This window comes from Sardina pilchardus, chromosome 9 (assembly GCF_963854185.1).
Source record: "Sardina pilchardus chromosome 9, fSarPil1.1, whole genome shotgun sequence".
NCBI classification, from domain to species: domain Eukaryota; kingdom Metazoa; phylum Chordata; class Actinopteri; order Clupeiformes; family Clupeidae; genus Sardina; species Sardina pilchardus.
Genome location: NC_085002.1, coordinates 27,016,838 through 27,041,931, shown reverse-complemented (window position 1 = coordinate 27,041,931; position 25,094 = coordinate 27,016,838). Strand labels below are relative to the sequence as shown.

Here is a 25,094-nt window from a genome sequence, read left to right as displayed (position 1 = left end):
TAAACAAGGCCTGTCATCGTCAGAAATCTCTGCGCGCCTTTCAGTGGAAAGTGGGGGCGGAAGAGGATTTTCAGCCCGGAATGTGCGAAAGTACTGTCCCAGATAGCAAAATCTTTATGGGCCAAATTTGGCCCAAAACTGGCTTGCCGTTTTGGCAGAGTTTTGGAAGGATGTACGGCCCATAAATGGCCCACATTTGGCATACCAGAATCAAAACAAAGGTAGGCCAAAACTCGCCCAAAACCCACCCAAAACCAATTGTGGCATTCCAAAATATGACCATAATTGCCCCAAAAAGAGCCCAAAATCCCCCAAATCCAGCCAAAAAGGTGCCAAAACTTAACCACAAGTGGCCCAAAATGAGGCCATAATTGTGCCAAATGATTGCTGCTACATTAAAATTCCTCTTTAAAAAATATTTAAATTTTTAATCCACTATATGTTTATGTGAGTTTATTGATAATAATTATTAATTGCTATGTCCTACAGTAATATATAGGCTCATAAGGTTTATTTATATTGTGTATGTCTATATAGGTTTGCAAAAAACAAAAACAAGATTAAATGCATTTCATGGTAATTTGATTTATTTATTAAATTATTTGATTCAATTCATTCATAGGCTGGTGGCTGGGTGGCTGGCGTTTTTTCAGGGCATGGCTCTCTCACAGCATCTGTAATCATACAAGCGTAACAAAATGAGTTAAGATTTGGAAGCATATACAGTACATCACTACCTACTTTTCAACGGAATGTCAGCAACATCAATATAAAGGTACCGGCCACCAGCAGGCTGCTGTAATGGTGACACAATCCACCACCTGTAACTAGACAGCTACACTGGGTCCACAAGTGAAGCACTCGCAGAGTATGAAAATAGTTTTAGAAGACTAGTCTAATTTTTCAAACATACTGTACATGCCGCTATCACATCTAGTGCACAGTGTAGTCTTCCAGTAAATATAATGAGGGTTTAAGACATGTTGGCAAAGACCTGTTACTTTAAAATTAAAAAAGGCAACAGAAAAGCGGTTCACAGATACAACTACTTGTTAGTTATACTACAGCATTTGCATGCACAGATTAAACAAAAATGTGTTAGATGCTGAATTATAGAGCTTTGTAGGTACTGGAAATGAGGACTTTATCAAAGCAGACAAAACCTCTTTTTTATGGTGAAATGTATCTGCAATTCATCCTTACCTGGTAAAAGCAGTTGCAGAGGCCTTTAGTTATTGCTCTTCTGAAATAAAAACAGCAGAGAAAGGCATTAATGTACAGTATGTTGACATTTACCTTCAATTCATCCTGAACTGGTAACACCAGTTACAAAAGTATATGGTTATCTTGTATGACTAATGTGTGGACCAAAAGTCAAATAAATCAAATATAAAACTGTACAGCTTACTTTATTGGGTGGCAGGACAGGATGAGAAAGTCTAGACCCCCAAACCAGGCTGGAGCCACTTGTGAATGGCCTGTAACACAGATACATAAATATGCATTACTTTTATCATCAGAAAGAAATTGACAAAATATTTATCATGATCACTAATAAACCCAAGTCAAATAAATAAAATGTAAAGCTGTATACTGTAGCTTACTTTATTGGGTGGCAGGACATGATGAGAAAGGGTAGACCCCCAAACCAGGCTGGAGCCACTTGTGAATGGCCTGTAACACAGATACATAAATATGCATTACTTTTATCATCAGAAAGAAATTGCCAAAATATTTATCATGATCACTAATAAACCCAAGTCAAATAAATAAAATGTAAAGCTGTATACTGTAGCTCACTTTATTGGGTGGCAAGACATGATGAGAAAGGGTAGACCCCTAAACCAGGCTGGAGCCACTTGGCCTGTAACACAGATACATAAATATGCATTACTTTTATCATCAGAAAGAAATTGACAAAATATTTATCATGATCACTAATACACCCGAGTCAAAAATGTAAAGCTGTATACTGTAGCTTACTTTATTGGGTGGCAGGACATGATGAGAAAGGGTAGACCCCCAAACCAGGCTGGAGCCACTTGTGAATGGCCTGTAACACAGATACATAAATATGCATTACTTTTATCATCAGAAAGAAATTGCCAAAATATTTATCATGATCACTAATACACCCAAGTCAAATTAATAAAATGCAAAGCTGTATAGCTTACTTTATTGGGTGGCAGGACATGATGAGAAAGGGTAGACCCCCAAACCAGGCTGAAGCCAATGACCTGTAACACAGACACATAAAATATGCATAACTTTTATCATCAGGGGAAAAAAGCCAAATATTTATTATTACCAATATTACACCCCATTAATAGCATTATATTGGGATCCAGCGAATATGGTGTTGTTAATCATTGTGCCCTTATATTTTATGCAAATGTTAACGAGTAATCTCTACTATTCAATTGAAAAAGTCACCAGGAAACACGCCTGAAAACCAGACGTTTTAGATTGAATAGTAGGCCGGTTTCTCGCTAACGTGTACAAATGTAAGGGCACGAATCCCGATGGTACTTCTTGCTGCCATGTACGAGTTCAGAAGTCTCAAATAGCCTATGTCTGAGCATGCGCGTGACATGGCGCATAGCTTGCATTACTAGAGCTAGCTGCTACGTCGTTCATAATTTAAAATCACCAACGATATCTTATCCCGGACAGGTAATCAATGTGAAATCAGCCTCCCTCCAAAAACGAAATGAGATGTAAACACTACTAAGTCTTCGTAAAGACTCCCCAGTCCAACATCTAAGCTTTCATTGACGTTAACAAAAAACTAGTTTTCATGACAGTTTAACGTTATCGTTAGCCAACAAGCTAACGCTAGCTCACGCAAACCAACTTGTTCACAGGCATAAAGTTAGCGTTCAACCAAATCAAGCTTCGCTCAATTTTAACTCAGTTTTAACTTTTAGCTTTGATTAAAAAGTTAACAAAGTCCAAGTTGGACCAGATTTAGCCCTGTCTAAAGTGAGCTAAATTAGCTTGCGCAAGCTAGACGTTAGGTGGTGTGTAAATGTGAACTATCATCAGATGGCCAAATTACGGATTATATCAGCAAATAAATAAAGCTAGATAAGGTAACTTGTGTTATATTGTGTGATATAAATAAAGCATATAGAAGCATACTTACAGTGAGCCTTCAGACACCGTCATTTCGTCTTCTACTGAGCACTTCATCAGCGAAAAAAATGAAGAAACCGTTACTCCGTCTTTTGGCTGTCCACAAGGATGCCAAAACGTAGTCCCGCTCTTCACCCAGTATTATGGCTACCCAGACATATGCCATAACTCACCCGTATAGTTATCTATCCACTGGCGCCTTTTTATCTTTTATGGCAAACCATAATCATGCCAAAGTTAAGACGAAAGCTTTATCTTGCTTACTTTTAGGCCAAAACAAAGCCAAAAACACCACATGTATGCCAAACTACAGCCAGAATGTTTGCTATCTGGGGTGCTGACAACTGCGTAAACTTGAGGGGGTTGCCCGACGAACATCTGGAGTTGGAGGTGGCAAAAGCCATAGCCGAGGTATGAAAACTGCACTCGTCTTCTTTGATGGGCCTATGTGTGTGCATGTGCAAAGCAATTTATTTCGATTGGAATGGTGAAAGCAGGCCATTTGTTGTTTCTAGACAGGACCAACATTTGGCAGAAGGATGATGAAGGGGTACCTCGCCGTGAAAGGGGTACATGCTGCAGAGACACGTATAGGATCAGTGCTTAGAACTATTCACCGACCTTACAATGAAGCAAGACGCCAGGTAGGCTATACAAATTCAAGATGTTTGAGGTAGCGGTGTGTCACTTATCTACTGGCGTAGGCCTACTTCTGTGTTCCTAGGCTACTTTATAACCATCGCAATTACTAAGACATACACTTGTAGATGAAGCTGATGAGAAATCAATTCATGGATCAATGACTGTAGTGCGCATAGGATAGCCCTGAAGTGTAAGGTCATCCTGCCTCCCTCCAATGCGCAACCCCACGCTGCCACCCAGTGGCCATATTATACTGTTTATAGGCCATCAGCATCCTTTCTCTGGGGTGGGCCAATGGCCCTAAAACTAAACATGGATCATCCTCTCTCAAGGTTATTCAACAGTAAAATAATTCATGGGCTAAAAAGAGTCCAAAGAGTCCAATTGGCCACATCCAGACTGAGCCTGTAAGTTAAAATAGCCAAGCATGAAACTGACTCAAGTAGCCTAAGGGTTGTAGGTGTAGCTGTGTCCGGATCTGTTAAAGCCTATGTTTTGTCACATTATTTTTGTCTTCTTCTAGGGTGCTCGCAACCTCAACCCCATACCATACCAAGCAGACTACATGGGACAGAAGATTCATCTGGACCAGAATGAAAAGTTGCAAATGTTTGGGGTTACACATGTTGTAGCCATTGACGGCTATAGCAAAAAGATTGTTGGTCACTCCACCATGGCCATAAAAAATAACCTTACCATCTATGAAGATGTTTTCAGGTAACATTGTGTAGTTTGTGCATATAACAGTATTCAATCATTTATATGAGCCAAGCCCGATGCTGGCGAATATCAATATGATATCAAGATTGCGATATGTAGACTGTGATTTTGGATGTCCTACAAAGAAAAGCTGTAGTCCCCTATAACTGACAGGCTATACTGCCACTGGAAATAGTATCCCACAAAGGCGAATGTGACAATATGATGTCAGCGTAACAGTTAGCCTACTTTATAGCCGAATCATTTAAATTTTTAAAAGAATGATTTTGAATGGTTACATATGAAAAGCTTTGCTCAAATTAAAACCAACTTTTTCATCCAATAGGCCTGCAATACTAGCTAATGGGATGTGGGACCAGGTTCACGTGGACCACGGGAAGGAGTTTTATTTGACGCTCTTCATTCAGGAGCTGCTGTCACCTCAACGCTACACTCAAGAGAGAAGACCTTACTTGCAAACTCCATCCACAAGGGTACAGTTCAGTATATTCTATAGTTGCTTCACCAACACACACTGTGGCTATCCCTGTTGAAAATTATTTGTTAATATGTGTTATTGTTTATTTCAAAACAATAATTTGTTTTAGCAGCACACAGTCTTATTTTTCAGAATTGCAATGCTTTCCAACACTTTTACTGTAGAGAAGTCTGCAAAATGTAGTGTAAAATGTTTTTTTCCACATATTCAGAATCACACAGTTGAACGAATCTGGCCAGAGATAAATAGCCGTGTCAACTACCCCCTGAAGAAAGCCCTTCTGCAGTTGGTGGACCAGGAATTGCTTGACATGGATGACAGTCTTGTCAAATACTGCGTGTCCTGCCTGACTGGTCAGCTGTGCCAGATTGGTGTTACAAGAGTGGTGGAGTCTTGGAATGCTCACCGTATTCCAGGTAAAATAACCAGTATTGCAAACATCAGAAGAATTAGAACAGAATTAAAAACAGACACACATACAGTACGTCTCAATGTCAACAGTATCTTTATTTTACAGGAAAAGGAACACCAAACGACTTGGCTGGCAGTGGGTGTCCCAAAAAAAATCCCACAGGAGCTGTTGCCTCACTCAGCTGAAGCAGCAGAACTTTACAGACAGCAGCTTGGATCCACCCTAACACCACAATCTACCTTTGGAGTAGATCCATTTTTAACAGAAGAAGACAAACTAATAGCTGAGAACCAGTTTGCAGAACAATATTCTGACATTTCTGAACTGTTGTCTAGAGCAGTCAACAATGATTGCACACCATACAAAGAGGCGCTTCTCTTTCTCATTACCACAACTCGGCGCAATGTGTAAACATTTGTGTTGGGATTTGTAAAAAATATAAGAATGTAAATGAGTGGAATTAGTGGCAGTGGGCGTATGAACTCTGACCCACGTAAAAAGAATAAAACAAAATAAAAACAACAAACACTCAGTACTCGGTAAACAAAATAAAATCAAAATAAAAACACTCTGTATCACTCGATACTCGGTAAACAAAATAAAAATACTTGTTTGCGAGTAAACAAATACATATTACTCCTCTTCAAAAAGAGACCTCAGGACAGACAGTGCCTCTGATAGGCCCTTAACTTCAAACATGCTGTCTCCTTCAACACTTCCCCTACATTTTGCACAGGTGTCGGAGTTCCTATGCCACTCCTCCACGCAAGTTTTGCAGCCAATGAGGGTTTGGCAACACTGCGTGAAGATTGGCTCTGTCATCAACTCTAAAACACAAAATGAGAAAGACTTGTCAATTAATGCATGTGTGTCTTCGGTTAAATGTTCTTGGTGTATTGGATGTGCATTATGTAACAACTTTGTTAATTATAAGAATATCTGTTACTGTACATCACAAAAATAAAGTGGCTGGCACACAGCAAACATTGGTTAGATACTATAAAACACAAGTGTTTATTTGTCAATGAAATTGTGGCACACACCATATAAAATAGATCCATTGGGTACTTACTCAAGCAAATAGCACAAGAGAACCCATGCTTAATGGCCTGTAGCTGTGATTGAGTCAGGGTCAGTCTTTTAACTGCAGCCAGATCGGTGAGCTCCCTGAATGCTGATGTAACATCCGGGAGACTCTGAGATGCAAGAACCAGCTCTTCAATTTTTTCTGTGACCTCGGCAATGCCTCCAACCTCTTCGTTTTTCCGGCTGTTTCACAGAGGATATAACACACACAAAAAATAGAGGTTAGATATGTACTTGATATGGTGAGCAGGATTGATGATGGCGGGGTAGAAGTGTAACCTTTGCAAAAAAAAGTATTTGATTTATAAAATAGAGCAGCCATTTAGGAAGTGTATTTGGCAGGATTTCATACTTTAAAAGGTGTACTGTGTAAGATTGTGGCCAGAGTAGGTATTGCAACTATGCTGCTCATTTAAACTGTGCTGACTATTGCCAATTTTGATCTTTTCATAAATATTACTGAATAATAAACCAATATTTACTAGCATGACCAAAGGACAGCACGTCTTGCAATGTCTATTGTTGGAAATTCAAAATGGCAGATCATGGAGAAGATCCGCCTTTTCATGTATGTAAAACACAATTTTTCCAGTTACAAGGAATATTTAGAATTTAATGGTGGTGGTAAGTATTTGTTAAAAAGGTCACATTTGTGAATGGCCAGGATGAATTCTGGAAATTGACTACTAAAATGTTACATGGTGCACCCTTAAGGGGGACTTGGTTTATTAGTGGCAGACAGGGTATAAGGGAATGCAAACCCAACGTATGGTGTGGCCTATACAAAGATGGCAATGGCAAAATTGTCTGAAAAGAGAAGTAAAGATTAATCGGTAACACTTTACTTAAAGCCAACATTGTAAGCGCATTTGTAACAAATTATAACGCACATTATAATTACTTACAACGTATTATAACTACACTCATAATGCTTCATGATGCTTTATATTAACAGTTATGAATAACTATGAATCTAGCTTATAATGCTTTATAAATACAAGGGTGTCATGAGTGCTCATGACTGGCTATAAACTACAGGCTGCCTGATGGGGTTTATAGTACATTTTGAGTACCTATACCCCTCTATGCACAGACCTGGATGATAAACTGTCATAAGGGCTCATACGATGCTATAATGTTTCATGTGAGATCATAAGTCGTCAATGTGTGCTCTAAGTAAAGTGAAGTTCATATGGATGCATCTATAATGCACTGTATAATGCACATCTATAATGCATCATAATGTACTGTAAGCCCCATCAGGCCGCCTGTAGTTTATATCCAGTCATGAGCACTCATAATACCCTTGGATTTATAAAGTGTTATAAGCTAGATTCATGGTTATTCATTACTGTTAACATAAAGCATCATGAAACATCATCAGTGTAGTCGTAATGCGTTGTAAGTAATTATAATGTGCATTATAATTTGTTATAAATGTGCTCATAATGCGCAATAGATATGGGCTTCATAGAAAGTGTTACCGATTAATCTAACAGAAAAAATAAAGCAACAAAAAGGAGCACAGTTCAGTGTAAATGAGCCTACCTCATTCTCCTCCTCTTGGTGCCCTGCAGGTCTGTGAAGTCTTTTTCTGGGACAGCAAGAACTTTTCTGGCATTTTGTCTCCAATAAGGTGACCCTTGGAGTAGGAGTGGAGGCCAGGAGAAAACATTTCAGTTGAAGTGGATCACTCATTCATAATCAAAAGCACAAACTCAAAACAGAGAAGCATTTATGTATGTTACCCACCTGTTGTTCCCTCCGATTCCACAATAGCATTCCCCTGAGAATCCGTCAAAATCAAATTCTCCGGACTCCCAATGGCTTCCTTCACTTTGGCAGCGATCCCCTGAGGAGAGGCCTCAGCTTCCGAAAATCTCACCATGACCATCCGGCTCACACTGAGCTTGCCGCTAAGAGCCTCAGCGAGGTACACGGATCTGGATGAATTAAACAAGTACAAATGATAAGTAACAGACGGGCCAATGAAGACCCAGGGGAAACAGAGGGTTTAAATACACAGGGAGGGGTAATCAAAACAGGTGAGAGACAGGTTTCAAAATTAAACACAAACCAAATTCCCACGGAATATGCCAGACCGCATGGCAAGATAGGGCATATCACACAAGACAGAAAATGGAAACATAAACAAACCAATGGTTTTGGAATGTAGGCCTATTGGTAGAAGAATTCAAGTGCTCAGTAGCCTACTTCAATACAATTACATGCCTACTTTCCACTAGGCCACTTATGTCAACAATAACAAGGTAAGAGATATCTAGTCTACAAACCAAAGCATGGGTAATGGTGCTATGGCCTATTATAGGCTACAGTAAGCTTATCATTTCCGATTTCATAAGTGACTTAAAAAGTTACCTTTGAAACGTTTTGTTTGAGGCTCTGGGGAGAGCAGCGGCACCCAGCAGTGAGCCACTGGTCACTGTACTAGTCCTTGAGAAGGCAAAGCGTTGCCCCGTACTTGATCCTGGGGCGGCGACATCGTCCTCCCCGTGGACTTCATAATGCCCCCTTGGACACAGGTCCAGTGAGCTGAACATTCCTGACGAATCGCTGGCAAATATCGCCACATTGGCGTCGTCTGTAAGGTACAGACTGTCAACGGAGACCTAAAAACACAAAAGTCAAATAAAATTAGCCAACTAGGCATAATATTAGCGGCATCACACGTTTCAAAACCATTTATTCAATGTTATGAGGGTAGCGATCCAAACTAACTGGCCAAAACTTTTAATTATTTCTACTTGAGTTGAAAAAAGATCTACCATGACGAACACAGTAGGCTAGGCTAGAGGCTCTGATATTACTATCATTAGGCATATACTTATTCGTAGTATTGGTGGTATAGTGGGTGGTAGTTTACTTACCTGAAAGATCCTGCTCAACTTGAGGACCGTCATGTCCTCTTCACGCAAGCTTACCCGCTTACTCTTCCTGAATAAATTGTATTGAACTTGATCCATATTTCTCCAACTCACTGCTGTAGTCGTCGATGCTATGCTAGTCCTCCTCTTCAGTCCCGGTTGGACCATGACATGTGCTCCTGTCTGACTTCCGACAAAAATCAAAAATGAATAATGCTTGTTTTTGGTCCGTTTTTCCGTTTGTGTTGACTTTGAATTTCATTTTTTAAAGTGTAATTAAAAAATAAAAATGAAAGAAAAATGCTGCGTTTTTCAATTGTTGGTTTTGGGCTTTAAAACGAAAATCAAACAAACCAGTCGTTTTTTGTTTTTTAATTCCCATTCAAAAACAGAAAATCCAATTACCAAAATATACACGGACCGTGTAACGCTTATCAGTTTAATTTTCTTTCCAAAACTTAAAAATCAGAAATTGGAAAATGTATTTCAATTTCCTAATATTGTGTTTTTTTTCGCCAGGTAAAAACGTCAGTAAGATTTTGGAGTCGTGTTTTTTATTTTGCATATGTGTTGAGCTTGATAGAAAATTGGATAATTGAAAACATAGAAAATCGGAAAGGTTTGTTGTTTGATCCTCTAGGCTGCTGGGGAAGCCACCTCGCGCTTTTCCCTGATCAGTGGCTGCGCGTAGAAAGCGCAGGCGACTCGTTGCGTTTCCGTGGGCTTTACACGGGCGAATGTTTAGTATATCAACTCATGTACAGTATGTACATTTTGGCTGGTAGTTGTAAAATGTAGTGTGTGTGTGTGTGTGTGTGTGGGGGGGGGGGGGGGGGGGGTCCCCCACTTCTAAGTGACGTATCTGGTCCCTTTGCGTCAAAAGAAATGCGTGATGCTGAACCTTGGGGGCTGTTTAAGCCCTCCGAGCTCAATATGCTCCAGTATATGTGTGAGTCAAGCAGTAGGCCTACTAAGTTAATTCATGTCTCTCACTTAGGCCGTTCATCCTGCAGGCTACACTAGGCTGCTGATGTTGTCACTCTGCTCTGCTTGTGAAGCTCAAGCTGACCCCAGGGGGATTCAATAGCATGGACTCGGCAACAGTTGCAACATTAATTCTGCATTGCAATTGTCTTTACAACAGGCAGAGGGGCATGACCACTGTAATTGCAGAATTAATGTTACTATTGATGTTGAGAAATGTCCACACTTTGTATTGTTACACTCAAGTGAACCCTCCCTGTCTTCTGGCCCAGTTTATGATCAAGCAGTTTTGTGTAGGCCCTACATGACAATCAATGTGATATTTGCACCAACACGGGACCTATTAGAGGTTGATGTTAGAGATTATTTACAAGAATATACAAATAATATCTTCCATAATAATGTGTGTTAGAGTACATACATAGAGTAATAAGTCATCGCAAATGTAAATAAATACCAACAGACAATAGGGACAGGTCGAACTAGATGTTTTTAATGGGCCAAACATCATGTGTAATGTTTGTGCATAGACAGTTTGATAAGAATCTCACTCATGCCTCTTAACAAAACTAATAAGGTGCCAAACATTGTTGACTCGCACAAAAGACAATCATCATTTGTTTTTATGTACGTCTGCTTTGGCATTTGGTGACAGTGGCTTCTGCAGCCACATTTTGAATCAAATCTTGCATGCTTTGCAGTCACCTGAGGCTGCGTGACTTTTGCATGATTTATTACTGATGATCCAAATCTGTCATTACCTGATGTCCTGTTTGCTAACAACCTGCAAACATCCAGAGTACCTCTGAAGCTATCTCCTCCTGCTGAAGTTGTGGCAGCACATTACATCCCTGAAGGCAGGTACCTGACCCAACCCACAGACATTGGCCATGACCCTGTGTATGGGAGTGCAGACTTACAGGATCTGTGGGACATTTGCTTTTCAACAGTTTATCCCAGCTTTATAGACATCTTTTACAGCACAGTCATGTGGGACAATGTTTTTTTCACACCAGCCCTGCTTTCATACATTAACATTACAAACAGACTCAGTGGGAATTACTTTTAATCTTTCCATCTGTTGCAAGAGAATTAGCTGGCGATGGATGCTGTGGGGGACTGTGGTCAAGCTTTTGAGCTACATGTATGGTCATTACAATGGAAAAACGGAGGCAGGAGCTGCCTTCACATTTTATTTATTTTATTATTGAGCTTAAATATACATCATTACATTATATCATGTACCATCTGCATCAATCAGATCAGTATAAAGGTCGGTAGTCAATAGTTGTAATGGAAAATAAGGGGAAAGACAGCAAAAACTTCCAAGGCTTAGCAATAGGGTGCATGCTTACCACCCAACTATCCGCCGGCCTAAATGAAGAACTAAGGAAAAGGTTAAGGCAGCTCATGGTTATGTCAGGTAGCTAGGTGATATTACTCAGTTAAAGGGTTGGCACCCAAACTCCAACTCCAACACCAAAGGCCCACAGGCTCAGAGGCCCACAGGCTGTCACACCAACATTTAAGTTTCACCCCCTCTCCCCTCCTCAACACACACACTAGATCAGGCCACATCAATACCACCAGCTAATTCAACAGATGTGACATATTTCATGGAAAGATTAAAAGTAATTCCCACTGAGTCTGTTTGTAATGTTAATGTGTGAAAGCAGGGCTGGTGTGAAAAAAACATTGTCCCACATGACTGTGCTGTAAAAGATGTCTTCAAAGCTGGGATAAACTGTTGAAAAGCGAATGTCCCACAGCTCCTGTAGGTCTGCGCTCCATTACAGGGGGTCAGGCCCAATGTCCATGGGTTGGGTCAGGTACCTGCCTTCAGGGATGTCATGTGCTGCCACAACTTCTGCAGGTGGAAGTAGGTTCAGAGGTACTCTGGGTGTTCGCAGGTTGTTCGCAAACAGAGCATCAAGTAATGTTGCACACAATGTTGTATACAGTCCCTTTAATTTTCCACAGCTTTGTTTCCTTGCTCTAACACACATTATTATGGAAGATATTATTTGCATAGTCTTGTAAGTAATTTCAAACATCAACCTCTAATTCACTAGGTCCTGGGTTGGTGCAAATTTCACATTGATTGTCATGTACATAAAACTGCTTGATCATCAACAGTTTAATGATGAAGTTAAACTGGGCACAAGGCCATGAAGACAGGGAGGGTTCACTTGAGTGTAACAATACAAAATGTGGATATTTCTCAACATCAATAGTAACATTAATTCTGCAATTACAGTGGTCATGCCCCTCTGCCTGTTGTAAAGACAATTGTAATGCAGAACTAATGATGTTGCTGAGGGGAATCCTCCTGGGGTTAGCTTCACAAGCAGAGCAGAGTGACAATTGAGAGACAATCATGAATTGACTTATAATACTGCTTGACTCACACATATACTGGAGCAGTAATTCCCACTGAGGTGGCTTCCCCAGCAGCCTAGAGGCGCAAACAACAAACCTTTCCGATTTTCTATGTTTTCAATTATCCAATTTTCTATCAAGCTCAACAATGCAAAATAAAAAAACACGACTCCAAAATCTTACTGACGTTTTTACCTGGCGAAAAAAACCACAATATTAGGAAGTTGAAATACATTTTCCAATTTCCGATTTTTAAGTTTTGGATAGAAAATTGAACTGATAAGCGTTACACGGACCGCCGTAGGACCTCTTTGTAGCCTGACCGTGTCTGACAGGCTATGACAGAAATAAAATCGAAAGCAAATGCGTTTATCAGTTAACACCGCTCAAGTTAATAGCGCCGCGCGGCGAAGGTATTGGCCTACTCATATCTTTGGCTGACATTGTCAAAACTGCACGAAATTGGAAGTCTAGGAACATTATGACATCCTCTGAATGAATTGAATGAATGAAAATAAATCAAATTATGTGTTTTTGTGACTACACCAACTGGCTTGTAGATGGCCAGACACAGTTTTCTGTGAATATCTCAAGATAAAATGAAATAAGATGAAAAAAGAGGTATTGTAATCACAGGTATCTTTAATTAACAGGTTCAAAACTGCACGAAATTTGAAGTGTAGGATCATTATGACACCCACTGAATGTATGCCAAGTTTTGTGTAATTTGATGATTGGGGCATTCAATACATTCATATATGTGTACATTTAGTGACTGTACAATATACACACATGCACAAACACATTTAAAGATACATGCACACACAAGCAGGCACACACACACACACACACACACACACACACACACACACACACACACACACACACACACACAGCTGCGAAACATATGCCTATCTGAAGAGGTCAGTCAAGACTCCTCTCTCCTCATTGGTGGAATGATTTACTCGTTGTTCTAACTAGTTTTGAAATCTTCAGAGTGTCTGAAGACTTATCTGTTTACCTTATTTCTCAATTTAATTCAGAATTAAGGTCTGTATATGTTTACATATATATTTATATTTAGAGTATACATAATGTAAAATTGTATGTATGACATTATAATAAACTGTGAACTGTGATTGATGTTTATTGAAGTCACTTAGGAAGATTGTTCACCTAAGAACCCTTAAACAAAAGCATAAACATAAACATCTTCACCTGGGGTGCCAATTCACCTTACTCATGCTGCGGCCAGAATGAAGATAGCCTACTGGGTACACTTGCCATTACACTTCAGTCCAGCAGATGGCAGAAATACACTCTGCTTGGGAACTGCCAAAAAAACCTCACACCTCCTTCCCTTCCCTTCTGTGAGTTTTGTTTTTTGTTGGGCAGTTTGCAAACATAGTGTATAGATCATAATAGACCCCTTCAATATTTGTAAACATCCAGAGCCTAGGTTGGGTGCGTGTAACATGGGGTCAGAAAAATGGGCCTAATCTTGTGCAGATAACAGAATGGGTAGACGCGTTGGCAAGTGGCAAGAGATTTATTGGCCCGCCCTATCCGGCTATCTGGTTTACAAGCCCAGTGTGTATACACACAAAAAATAAGTTCAAGTAGGCCATTTTCTTGAGGTTTCAGTCAATTCATACTAACACACACAAATACTAACACAAACTTTCTGACCCCGATAGGCGTGCCCATTTTTCTGTGACGTGGGCCGTGAGCAGGTCAATAGCCTCGTTCTGACTTACAATGGCCGCCGGATGAATAAGGCGAATAAATGAGGAGGGCACAATGTATATCATACTATATACTGAACTTTGTTCAGTCCAGTTTTGCTTTTACAACTTACAGTAAACATGCAAGAAATTCCAAAATGGCAGTTGCATATTTATTATTCATAATGGCAACAAACATTTTCTATTATATTTTCCCTCATACCTCTAAGACATTACACAAATTAATCTCAGTTAAACAATAGATAACGGCAGTTGATTTGAAGATCCCTTCATATATAGTACTCCATCACGAGATACTAGAAAAAAAAGACAGCAAGAAAAACATACACATTTTCAATAGAATAAACTTTGAACATTTCCCTGCTAGTTCCCTACATTGCTATGATCACACACAACGCAAACAGCCTGATATTAATCAAATATGTAAGTAATCTTAACAACAGAAAGGTTAAAGGACTAAATACTTGGATAGTATCACAGAAATCCACCCTTGCTGTTGGCATCTAAGCTCCTATTATGGCAGCTTCTTCACTCAATGCCTTTGGCTTTGAGTTCATCTCGAACTCTCTTCAGGTAGTCATCATCCGGGTAGCCAAAACTTGCAAAGGAAGCAAAAGTAACATTAATATCAAACATCTGACTACACTTTAAGAGACTACATAAAATTAAATAAGCCCACTAACCAGGTATTCTACCTGAGATAAATTATTACTCCACTCTCTACACAAATGATCTATTTGAAAGTCAGTTAACCACGTGTGTAGCAAATGTACCATCCTGCAATACAAATCCAATGTTTGTTTGTTTGTTTCGGGCATAACAACCTTTGAGGTCAACATCTATTTTATTAGCCACCTACTTTTGTGCTCCTCCATGGATGTTGGTTTTATGATGGACATCATTCCAGGTCACACAGTCATCCCTGCCACTGGTGCGTGAAGTGCCCACTGTAAATATCAACCTCTGGTCAAAGGCCTTCTTCAGGAGTGCCAGTACCTCCCTCCCTTTCTTGTTGTCTGGCAAGTAAGCTGTTCTATGTGTACCTTGGAACAATCGACCTGGCTTGGGATGTTTGCGCTGCCAAACAGAATTGAGAGAAAATAGCATATTTATAGTTGCATATTATTACGATATTGAACCTCTACTGCAGAATATTAACCTACTACTTTTCTGGTACGCTACCTGGTTATTGGTAAAATTACATACAGATGAAAAAAGAGAAAAATGCCCCCAACCTCTTACCGACTGAATGCCACCGTGAATTTGATAGTTGATGACTATGCTGCCACAATGTTTAAACCCAGGAAGGCGTGTATGCTGTGTATAGTGTGTCATCGTTCCATCTGGCTGGTCTCCCACAACCTTTCCTCCAGTTAGTGTTTTGTGATTGCCATTTGGTCCTTCTCTTGAGCCTGCCTTGCTCTGTTGCCACATAGATTTGGAAGGATTAGGAAGGCATACTTTTGCTGGCCACCATTCTAGTTCTTGTTCCTCTTCTCCATATAGATTCATGGTTGGTCCATCCACTGACGATCCATATTTTGTACCACCCTCATATCCTCTATATGATTTCCACCCTGCTCCTCCTTGCTTTCCCATGCTCTCATAACACTCCTCATCATTAGCCTCCTTGGGTTCTTCCAATATAATTTCTTCACCCCAATTTGTAGCTTCCCATCCTGGAACATCAACTCCCCAACAATTAGCCTCCTTGGGTTCTTCCAATATATTTTTTTCATCCCATTTTGTAGCTTCTCCTTCTGGAACCTCAACTCCCCAACAATTAGCCTCCTTGGGTTCTTCCAATATAATTTCTTCATCCCATTTTGTAGCTTCTCTTTCTGGAACCTCAACTCCCCAACAATTAGCCTCCTTGGGTTCTTCCAATATATTTTTTTCATCCCATTTTGTAGCTTCTCTTTCTGGAACCTCAACTCCCCAACAATTAGCCTCCTTGGGTTCTTCCAATATAATTTCTTCACCCCAATTTGTAGCTTCCCATTCTGGAACATCAACTCCCCAACAATTAGCCTTGGGTGACTCCAGAGCTAAAGCAACTTCTTAATCAGAAAAAGCATTTGTTTAAAATGGGTGGAAACTTAGAGGAGAAAAAGACAGTGCAGAAAAAGATCAAAACCATGGTAATGGAATGTAAAGCTGCTTACAAACGCAAACTTGAAAACTACTTTAGAATTGATGCTAGGAAAGCATGGCAGGGAGTCCAAACTATCACTGGTTACAAGCCTAAGAACCACCCTATGGTGGTAGACAATTAACTTGATATGGCAAATTAACTAAGTAACTTTTATTGTAGATTTGACGCACATGATTTTAAAGCAGAACAATATCAGATTAACATGGAATTAAAAGGCATGAATGGGGCGAACATTGACATTTCAATTGATGATGTTAAGTCTTATTTCAGACGTGTAAATCCGAAGAAAGCCTGTGGGCCAGATGGTACTAGCAGCAGGGCACTGAAGATGTGTGCAGATCAGCACAGCCCTTCCATAGGTTGTTTCAGCTGTCATTAGACACTGGTGCTGTTCCTAACCTGTGGAAAAAATCGCTTGTAGTGCCTGCACCAAAACATAATAAACCTAAAGAACTTAATGACTTGCGCCCAGTCGCCCTCACATCCACTGCATGAAATGTTTTGAGAAGATTGTTTTAAAAAAACTTCTCCCAGAGGTCTACCTTTTAGATCCAAATCAGTTTGCCTATCGAGCGGGGAGGGGGGTTGAAGATGCGCTGCTGACTTTGACAAATAATGTCTTGGAACATCTAGAACAGTCTAAAAGCCTGGTCAAGATTTTGTTTGTTGACTTCAGCAGTGCCTTCAACACCATTCAGCCACATCTAATGGCAAGGAAACTGTTACATTTCAAAGTCAATCCTAAAATGATTTTGTGGATAATGGACTTTTTGACCAAACGCAGTCAGCAGGTCCATTTTAACTCATGCACGCCGTCATTACAATTCACCAACACAGGAGCACCCCGGGGGTGTGTTTTGTCTCCAATTCTTTATGCATGCTGATGATACAGCACTGGTAGGTTTCCTACAGTGCAACCCTCCATTCAGTGGTGCTCTGATAATGATGTTTTAGTCAACGTAAAGAAAACTAAAGAGATGGTCATACATTTTAACAAGAAAGGAAATACAATGCCTCAATCAAGGATTAATGGGGAACTAATAGAACAGGTTTTAACTTATAAGTATCTGGGTGTTGAAATTGATAATAAATTGTCCTTCACAGAACGTGAACTGAGCAAGACAAACAAACTGCAGCAGCGGATGTTTTTCTTGAGAAAATTAACAACTTTAGGCTAGATAGCTGCATTCTTCAAATGTTTTATAAAGCCCTTTTGCAGAGTGTTCTGTCCTTCTGCCTCATCTGTACATTTGGTAATATGCATGCTAAGGACCGTAAAAACTCCAACACATCATCATGTGGCCAGTAAGATTATAGGAACCAACCAGGCACCAGGTAGATCAGCTGTATAATGAGCTGATCCTAAAAAAGATAGACCAGATCCTCAGTGACCCAGGACATCCTCTGTTCTCAAAATTTGCATAAAGCATGCAAACAAAACAAGTGGTTCTTATTCAGAATTAATATCCAGCCTACTAGCCAATCAGAATTGAGTGTGCTCTCTCTCTGAGTGATAAAACTAGAAATCAGGGTTCCCACTGTCGGTGAACAACAAAATTAATCAATAAACCACGAATTTTCCCTGACTTTCTCTGACAAAAAAAAAAGAACTTCTATGAACTACTATGTAATGAAGGGTACAATATTACCAACAAAACATTTTGTCGAGTGGGAGATGAAGAAATGGGCATTGAATAAATAAAGTTGGACTAATTACAATTAATTAACTAATTAATTACTCAATCAAACAGTAAGGCTAATGACCAAATATACACCTGTGTGGAAATACATTTTACATTTACATTTACCTCCGCCAGGGAGGGAGGGTCTGTCTGTCTGTCTGTCTGTCTGTCTGTCTGTCTGTCTGTCTGTCTGTCAGATAACTCAAAAAGTAATGGATGAAATTTTCAGGGAAGGTCAGACCCAAGGAAGAATCTATTACATTTTGGGAGTGATCCGTAACACCGACGGGATTCCGGAGCCGTTTATGTGTTTCACTTAGTGGTGTAATGGCATGGTTTGGCCACATGGTGGCGATCGGAATACTTTAGGTTCAAATGTATGACAACCTAGGGAGAATACAGGCGGAGGTCTGCGCTCTCTGAGTGCTTTTCTAGTTTTATGTATTTTGGCAAGTACATTTTAAACTGCTGCAAAAAAATCCCCTGATATTCCATCCATGACGTGTCTAGAATAGACTTTCCAAAATTCCATGACCCGTAGGAACCCTTAAGTATATTTTTGGACTTTTTCCCTTTATAGGGTCCGGGAGGGTGGCGGCGAGCGAGTGGGAGAAAGGGATGACTGTGGGTCAGACTCAAACTTGGTTCCAAGTGGGCAATCAAACCCGAATGTGGTGTGGATGCTGCAGCCACGTGCACCACAGGATCCACTGCATATTCAAATAAACAAATATTCAGTAACTCAGTTGTTTCATTAAATCAAAGGGTTCATCTAAGAATGGTGTTTTTCATTTCTCTTACCTTGTCTCGTAATCTTTGCCATTCGAAGATTCAAAACTTGTTCTACTTTCTTTTTGAGGGCAGAGAGAGCGAGCTTCGGGTCTTCAAATGACAGGTTTGGACCGAAAGTGACACGTTTACATACGGCAGCCGGACGGAGGTTCTGGTAACTCTGTCAGGACAAAAGAATACCCCCAAAAAACTTTACATACATTATATGTAGGCCTACAGGATTATGTGGGTAAACTGCATAAGTTATGTAGGTAAACTGTGATAACTCCACAAACTAATTCAACAAGTCAGTAAAGAAAATGGAAAGATGACGACTGAAAAGCCCAACATCTCAAGACACATACAGACTCGATTTGACAGAACATCCCAATTCAAACCTTTTTACTGCTAGTAATAATTCTGCATATTGCACTGAATTATCCAAAGTCACAAAAAACACTCCTAATAAATTACAATGATTTACATTGAGCTCAATGAGCATCAAACAGACTATTAGGCTAACTGGAAAAAAACACCATGCCAATCTCTATCTACTGTATGGTGAAGGGTATGTGATGATGTGGGGCTATTTTAATTCCAAAGGCCAAGGGAACTTTATCAGGATGCATAGTATCCTGGATCCATGAAATAGCTGGCCTTTAAAGGGGTCCTAGAATTCAAAACCACATTCACCTTGTTCCTGTTGAATTTAGGCTGCGAGCAGTGTCCAAAGGACAACACCAAAGACTTTACCGCGTCCCCCGCCTGCTTTCGTATGCAAATTGGGAAATAGAAACAGCCGTGTTGAAATGCTCCAATCTGAACAGAGCTCAGATAACACGTAATAGGCGCCCATCCCCCTTTAGATACACCCCCTCTCATTTGCATACCTTCGATTAATAATTCTTGTTAAACTGCTCTTACGATGCTAATATCTAGATATGTGGTCTATGGCAGAGACGTTGTAATGCTAGCGTTATTACAGCTAACTTTGGAGAGTTACTATACTAAGAAATGTACTGATAAAACTTACCAATCTAACACATTCATTCTGTTGGGGAATCTGCTGCACTTCATCTTTGTCAGAACCTTCTTCTGACTCGGTTTATACATGTACGGCTGTATTCCTTATTTAAATCCATTGTTGATAGCTTTATCAAAGACTTTTGGCTTTATTTACCAGCAGTAAACGTAGTTTCAATTTGCTCTAGCTTCAGACCGGTGGATTGAGCCAATCAACTTTCAGGACATATCGGCCAATAGACCAATCAGCGCGCATCTCATTTGAATATTCATGAACTTGCTGAGTGGGCGGGAAAAACAAACTGTTTCATTGCAGGGCTTATTTATGACCTTGTATTAGGCGATCTAGCAGTGCTCCTGGGGCGTTTTCAGCCCCACAAATTTACATATGACATTATTTAGGCTCAAAGATCAATTTGTAATGGTCAAAAAATGCGTTCTATGACTCCTTTAAAAATAAAAACATATTAAAAAAAAATCCTCCTGCTCCTATGGGAATTTTACATAGGGGCCAAATACTGTACGTACAGTATGCCCCCTGTATTTAAGGAAGAACATTTATTTATTTACGATACATTCTTCAATCACAAAGAAAATTGGTTTCCTTGGCTGTTGGATTTTTACTCATCTTTTGAATTAAGGCATTAAGATCAATTGTCAAAAGATGATTTTATATTCCTCTTTTTAGTCAACTTTAGCATGGGGTCAAATACTTAGTCCCCCCACTGTATATGAATTTCTTCCAATTTCATTGAATTTCAATTCTACTTCAAATTCGAATTGTGATTCTACATCCTGTTTTTGACCTCAATTCAAATTCAATTCAAATTCAAGAATGGAAATGGAATTTAAGAGTCATTCTCAATTCAATTCTGAATTTTGCACAAGCCTGCTGTGCACCAGCGCACAAAGTCCATAATGACAGAGTTTGGTGGATGAACTTGACTGGCCTGCACAGAGTCCTGACCTCAAACCAATAGAACACCTTTGGGATGAATTAGAGCAGAGAATGAGAGCCATTCTCCTCGTTCAATGTCAGTGTGTGATCTCACAAATGCGTTTCTGGAAGAATGGTCAAAAATTCCCATGAACACACACCTAAACCTTGTGGAAAGCCTTCCCAGAACTCTTCCCTGAAGAGCTGAAGCTGTTATAGCTGGAAAAAATTGGCCGATGTCATATTAAACCCTTTGGATTAAGAAGGGATGTCACTTAAATTCACATGCGAGTCAAGGCAGGTGACATAATACTTTTGGCAATATAGTGTATAAGAACACTTTTGTTTTTGCTCTTTTCCAGGGCATATTCAGAACAGAAAGTGTGGTCCCTGAGGAGCTATATTTGACAACATTTTATATCCTTTAATCCAATTAATTATCAGTAATGGGGCTAATCTACCAGGGCAACAGAGGAACTACCTGGAGGAAATGGACATGGTCCTCTTCATGTGAGAGCTGATCCAGCTCAGCCAGTACTCTTCTCATCTCAGCAACCTCCTGCTCCAGGTCCTTTATGACTTTGTCAGCCTGGCTCACCGCTGCCTTCTCCTTATCTCTGATCAGCTGAATTACCTCAGTACGGCACCTTTCAATGGACTGGAGCAGCTCCCTGAAGATTGTCTCACTGCATTTCACTGCCTCCTGAGCGCAGTTCTATGAAGAGACACAGAGACAAGAAAGCAGTGTTTTGGTGGTGTTTGCATGGTTTTTATAAAAAAATGTATATGTCTTTTAGGTAATTACTTAGCTTACTAGTTTTAAACCGACATCTCTTAGGGTTGTTTCAACTTGCATTTTTTTCTCTTTTTCCCTGACTAGAAAGGGTTACCCTGGTCTGCCATACAGTCTACACTCATTGGTACTCATCTCACCTTATGAGACACCACAGCCTTTTTCAGCTCCTGCAGTTCCTTCTCTGTCGTCTGGATTTGCAGCTGGGATTTCTTCCTCGTCTCCTCCAATGTCATCTGTTGAAATGCATTCATATTCAGCAGGATCTACCGTGTTTGTGTTGTACAAACAAGTCGGAATCTGGGTCATAACTTTAGCAATATTATCAGAATAGACATAATATGAAACTGAAACAACGTTAAAGGAACACTTCACCGATTAGCAGCTTTGTGTCTTTAGAAAACCAGTCATGTTTTTGAATGGTTGTGCATCATTCCCTCAGTTTGCCTTGAGATGGGAGAAATACAGATTTCAACGTTGGACTTCCTGCTTTCAATGATGTAAAAATCATCATTTTACATCATTGAAAGCAGGAAGTCCTATTCATGGGTTTCATTGAAATCCGTATTTCTCCCATCTCAAGGCAAACTGAGGGAATAATGCACGACCATTCAAAAACATGACTGGTTTTCTAAAGATACAAAACTACAAAAAAAAAAAAAATGCTAATCGGTGAAGTGTCCCTTTAAATAAGTAAATGGCTATTTGGCTATGTGGTTAACATCTTTCTTCAGCACCACAGTTCTAAAGCTCTACTTGTCAAACATACAGCATTATGTGCTATGCACTAATCTACTCACCACTGTTACTACAGTATATTATTTCTCAATAAGGCTCTGGATCAAAATGAACAAGCTGTGTTCTTGGAAGTATACTGTAGATTATGCACAATAGTGGGCATCATATGAAGTGATAACAACATGATATCTGCATGGTGGACATGGTAGCTTATTTTAACAATAGGGTTAAATCGTAGTATTGAATAAAAATATTACTGGGAATTGTCACCTGTTTCTCATTCCTTTCTGCTGCTGCTGAGACGGTGTCATGACCTTTATGTTCATCCATTGTGCACAACATGCAGATACATTTCTGATCAGTGCGACAGAACACTTCAAGAAGTCTGTCATGCTGAGAGCAGATCTTCTCTTGAAGGTGTGCAGACGCCTGGACCAGTTTGTGCCTCTTAAAGGCAGCAGATTTATAGTGAGGCTGGACATGGGTTTCACAGAAAGATGCCAGACACACCAGGCAGGATTTGACCGCCTTGAGCTTTTCCTCTATGCAGAAGTCACACTCTACGTCTCCAGTAATGCAGGGTCCAGAGGAAGCCTCTTGTGTCTCAGCAGTCTCCAGTTTGTCTACCAGCTCAGCCAACACTGTGCTTTTCTTCAGAACAGGTCTTGGGCTGAACGTCTCTCTGCACTGTGGACAGCTATACAAACCTTTCTGGTCCTCCTGATTCCAGCAACCATCAATGCAGCTCTTACAATAACTGTGTCCACAAGCTATAGTGACTGGGTCTTTCAACCGATCCAGGCACACCGGACATTGACATGGATCCTGACTGCTTAGTGCTGCTTCAGCCATTTTTACCAGGCCTGCAAATACAAAATGGATGGGTCCAATTGAGATCCCTTTAGAAGGCCACACAGTGAGAGGTGGGCTGTATGTTGAATAACACAGCAATAGGAAAGTTATACCAATACAGGACCATAAGGACCAATACAGTTCAAGCAAGTAATTTTTCTGGTCTGACATTTTGACAGTGATTTGACATTTCCTAGTGTGTTCCAATTGGATGATAACTTTGCTAAACTGACAACTGCATAGCCCTGGTTACTCAACAACAGAATTGTGTATCAGTATGAGTAAGACTGAAGTTAATCAATTCATAGGACAGCCTTGAAAAAGCAGTAAAGGGGAGGGGGCATAAGGTGAGATGAGTACCAATGTGAGTCAAGGCAGGTGAGTGAATACTTTTGGCAATATACTGTAGTGTACATGCAAGTCATTGCGTTTCCATGAACCTGCAAGACCACTGATAGGCCTATTATCAATAACAGTTGCTAACATGTGATCATCTGCATATTGCACAACACACAGTGACATTGGAACTAGCCTGAATATGTATTTAATATTAACTTCATTATGAAAAATAAAGAGCAAAAGACCAATGCTGAAGGAAAAGTGGAATGCTGTTCCAGACCTTCAGCCTACTATTATGTGGAACCAATGTAATAACAACCCCCCGCCCCCGACGACGAATTGGAAAGCAGGAAATATAGGCCTAACCAACGTCAAAGATTGCAGACTGTGCCATATATAGAGATACTTCAACATAGATCATGAAATCAGTTCAATTCCGTGCCACCTCCCCGGATAGACCATCGTTTTATATTAAAACATGGATTGACTTTGTTTTTTCATATGCACCGAGAATATAACACATAGGGCGAGCCGGGCGATAAACATCGCGTGAATGCCTCGACTGGCTCATTTAGCAATTACAACTCCATTAAAAAGTTCCTAATTAAAACTAGACTAGACCATCTTACCTCAAAACGGATCCTTTAGCCCTCTGGACATAGACAAGGTATTCGCTGTAGGACCTCTTGTAGTCTGACCGTGTCTGACAGGCTATGACAGAAATGAAATCGAAAGCAAATGCGTTATCAGGAAACACCGGAAACACCGCTCAAGTTACGCGCGGCGAAGGTATTGGCCTACTCATATCTTTGACAGTGTCAAAACTGCACGAAATTGGAAGTCTAGCAACATTATGACACCCTCTGAATGAATTGAGTGAATGAAAATAAATTAAATTATGTGTTTTAGTGACTACACCAACTGGCTTGTAGATGGCCAGACACAGTTTTCTGTGAATATCTCAAGATAAAAATAAGATGAAAAAAGAGGTATTGTAATCTTTAATTAACAGGTTCAAAACTGCACGAAATTTGAAGTGTAGGATCATTATGACACCCACTGCATGTATGCCAAGTTTTGTGTAATTTGATTCATGGGGCATTCAATACATTCATATATGTGTACATTTAGTGACTGTACAATATGCACACATGCACAAACACATTTAAAGATACATGCAGACACACACAGCTGCGAAACATATGCCTATCTGAAGAGGTCACAGTCAAGACTCCTCTCTCCTCATTGGTGGAATGATTTACTCGTTGTTCTAACTAGTTTTGAAATCTTCAGAAAGTGTCTGAAGACTTATCTGTTTACCTTATTTCTCAATTTATT

The 25,094-nt window shown here is 40.0% G+C and overlaps 2 protein-coding genes, 1 long non-coding RNA gene and 1 pseudogene across 6 annotated transcripts; 1 reads left to right on the top strand and 3 right to left on the bottom strand.

Annotated features, from left to right (window-relative positions):
• Window positions 1-565: 565 nt before the first annotated feature.
• On the bottom strand, window positions 566-3,463 carry LOC134091812 (uncharacterized). Of its 2 annotated transcripts, XR_009940143.1 has the most exons (8): window positions 3,146-3,463; window positions 2,175-2,237; window positions 1,984-2,053; window positions 1,801-1,864; window positions 1,605-1,674; window positions 1,409-1,478; window positions 1,204-1,243; window positions 566-674 (listed from the first exon to the last, which is right to left on the bottom strand). It is a non-coding gene; the product is annotated as an uncharacterized LOC134091812 (long non-coding RNA). The 2 variants fall into 2 exon arrangements; XR_009940144.1 differs by lacking the exon at window positions 1,801-1,864.
• A 2-nt stretch (window positions 3,464-3,465) lies between these two features.
• LOC134092681 (uncharacterized) lies at window positions 3,466-5,798 on the top strand (annotated as a pseudogene).
• LOC134092282 (uncharacterized) lies at window positions 5,677-9,527 on the bottom strand. The gene is made up of 6 exons (XM_062545087.1): window positions 9,362-9,527; window positions 8,853-9,103; window positions 8,226-8,416; window positions 8,022-8,115; window positions 6,460-6,656; window positions 5,677-6,214 (listed from the first exon to the last, which is right to left on the bottom strand). Exons 1-6 carry the CDS (start codon window positions 9,524-9,526, stop codon window positions 6,021-6,023), a joined length of 1,092 nt encoding a protein of 363 aa, XP_062401071.1. The 5' UTR covers window position 9,527; the 3' UTR covers window positions 5,677-6,020.
• A 5,077-nt stretch (window positions 9,528-14,604) lies between these two features.
• Window positions 14,605-24,468, bottom strand: LOC134091814 (tripartite motif-containing protein 26-like). Of its 3 annotated transcripts, XR_009940145.1 has the most exons (9): window positions 24,386-24,468; window positions 22,836-23,428; window positions 21,968-22,063; window positions 21,516-21,749; window positions 19,105-19,255; window positions 15,709-16,526; window positions 15,326-15,543; window positions 14,931-15,064; window positions 14,605-14,762 (listed from the first exon to the last, which is right to left on the bottom strand). XR_009940145.1 is itself a non-coding variant. In XM_062544488.1 (8 exons), exons 2-8 carry the CDS (start codon window positions 23,415-23,417, stop codon window positions 14,995-14,997), a joined length of 2,169 nt encoding a protein of 722 aa, XP_062400472.1. In that variant the 5' UTR covers window positions 23,418-23,428; window positions 24,386-24,468; the 3' UTR covers window positions 14,605-14,994. The 3 variants fall into 3 exon arrangements, 2 of the variants coding, with proteins under 2 accessions (XP_062400472.1, XP_062400473.1); XM_062544488.1 differs by having other exon boundaries at window positions 14,605-15,064; XM_062544489.1 differs by having other exon boundaries at window positions 14,605-15,064; window positions 15,709-16,523.
• Window positions 24,469-25,094: the final 626 nt, after the last annotated feature.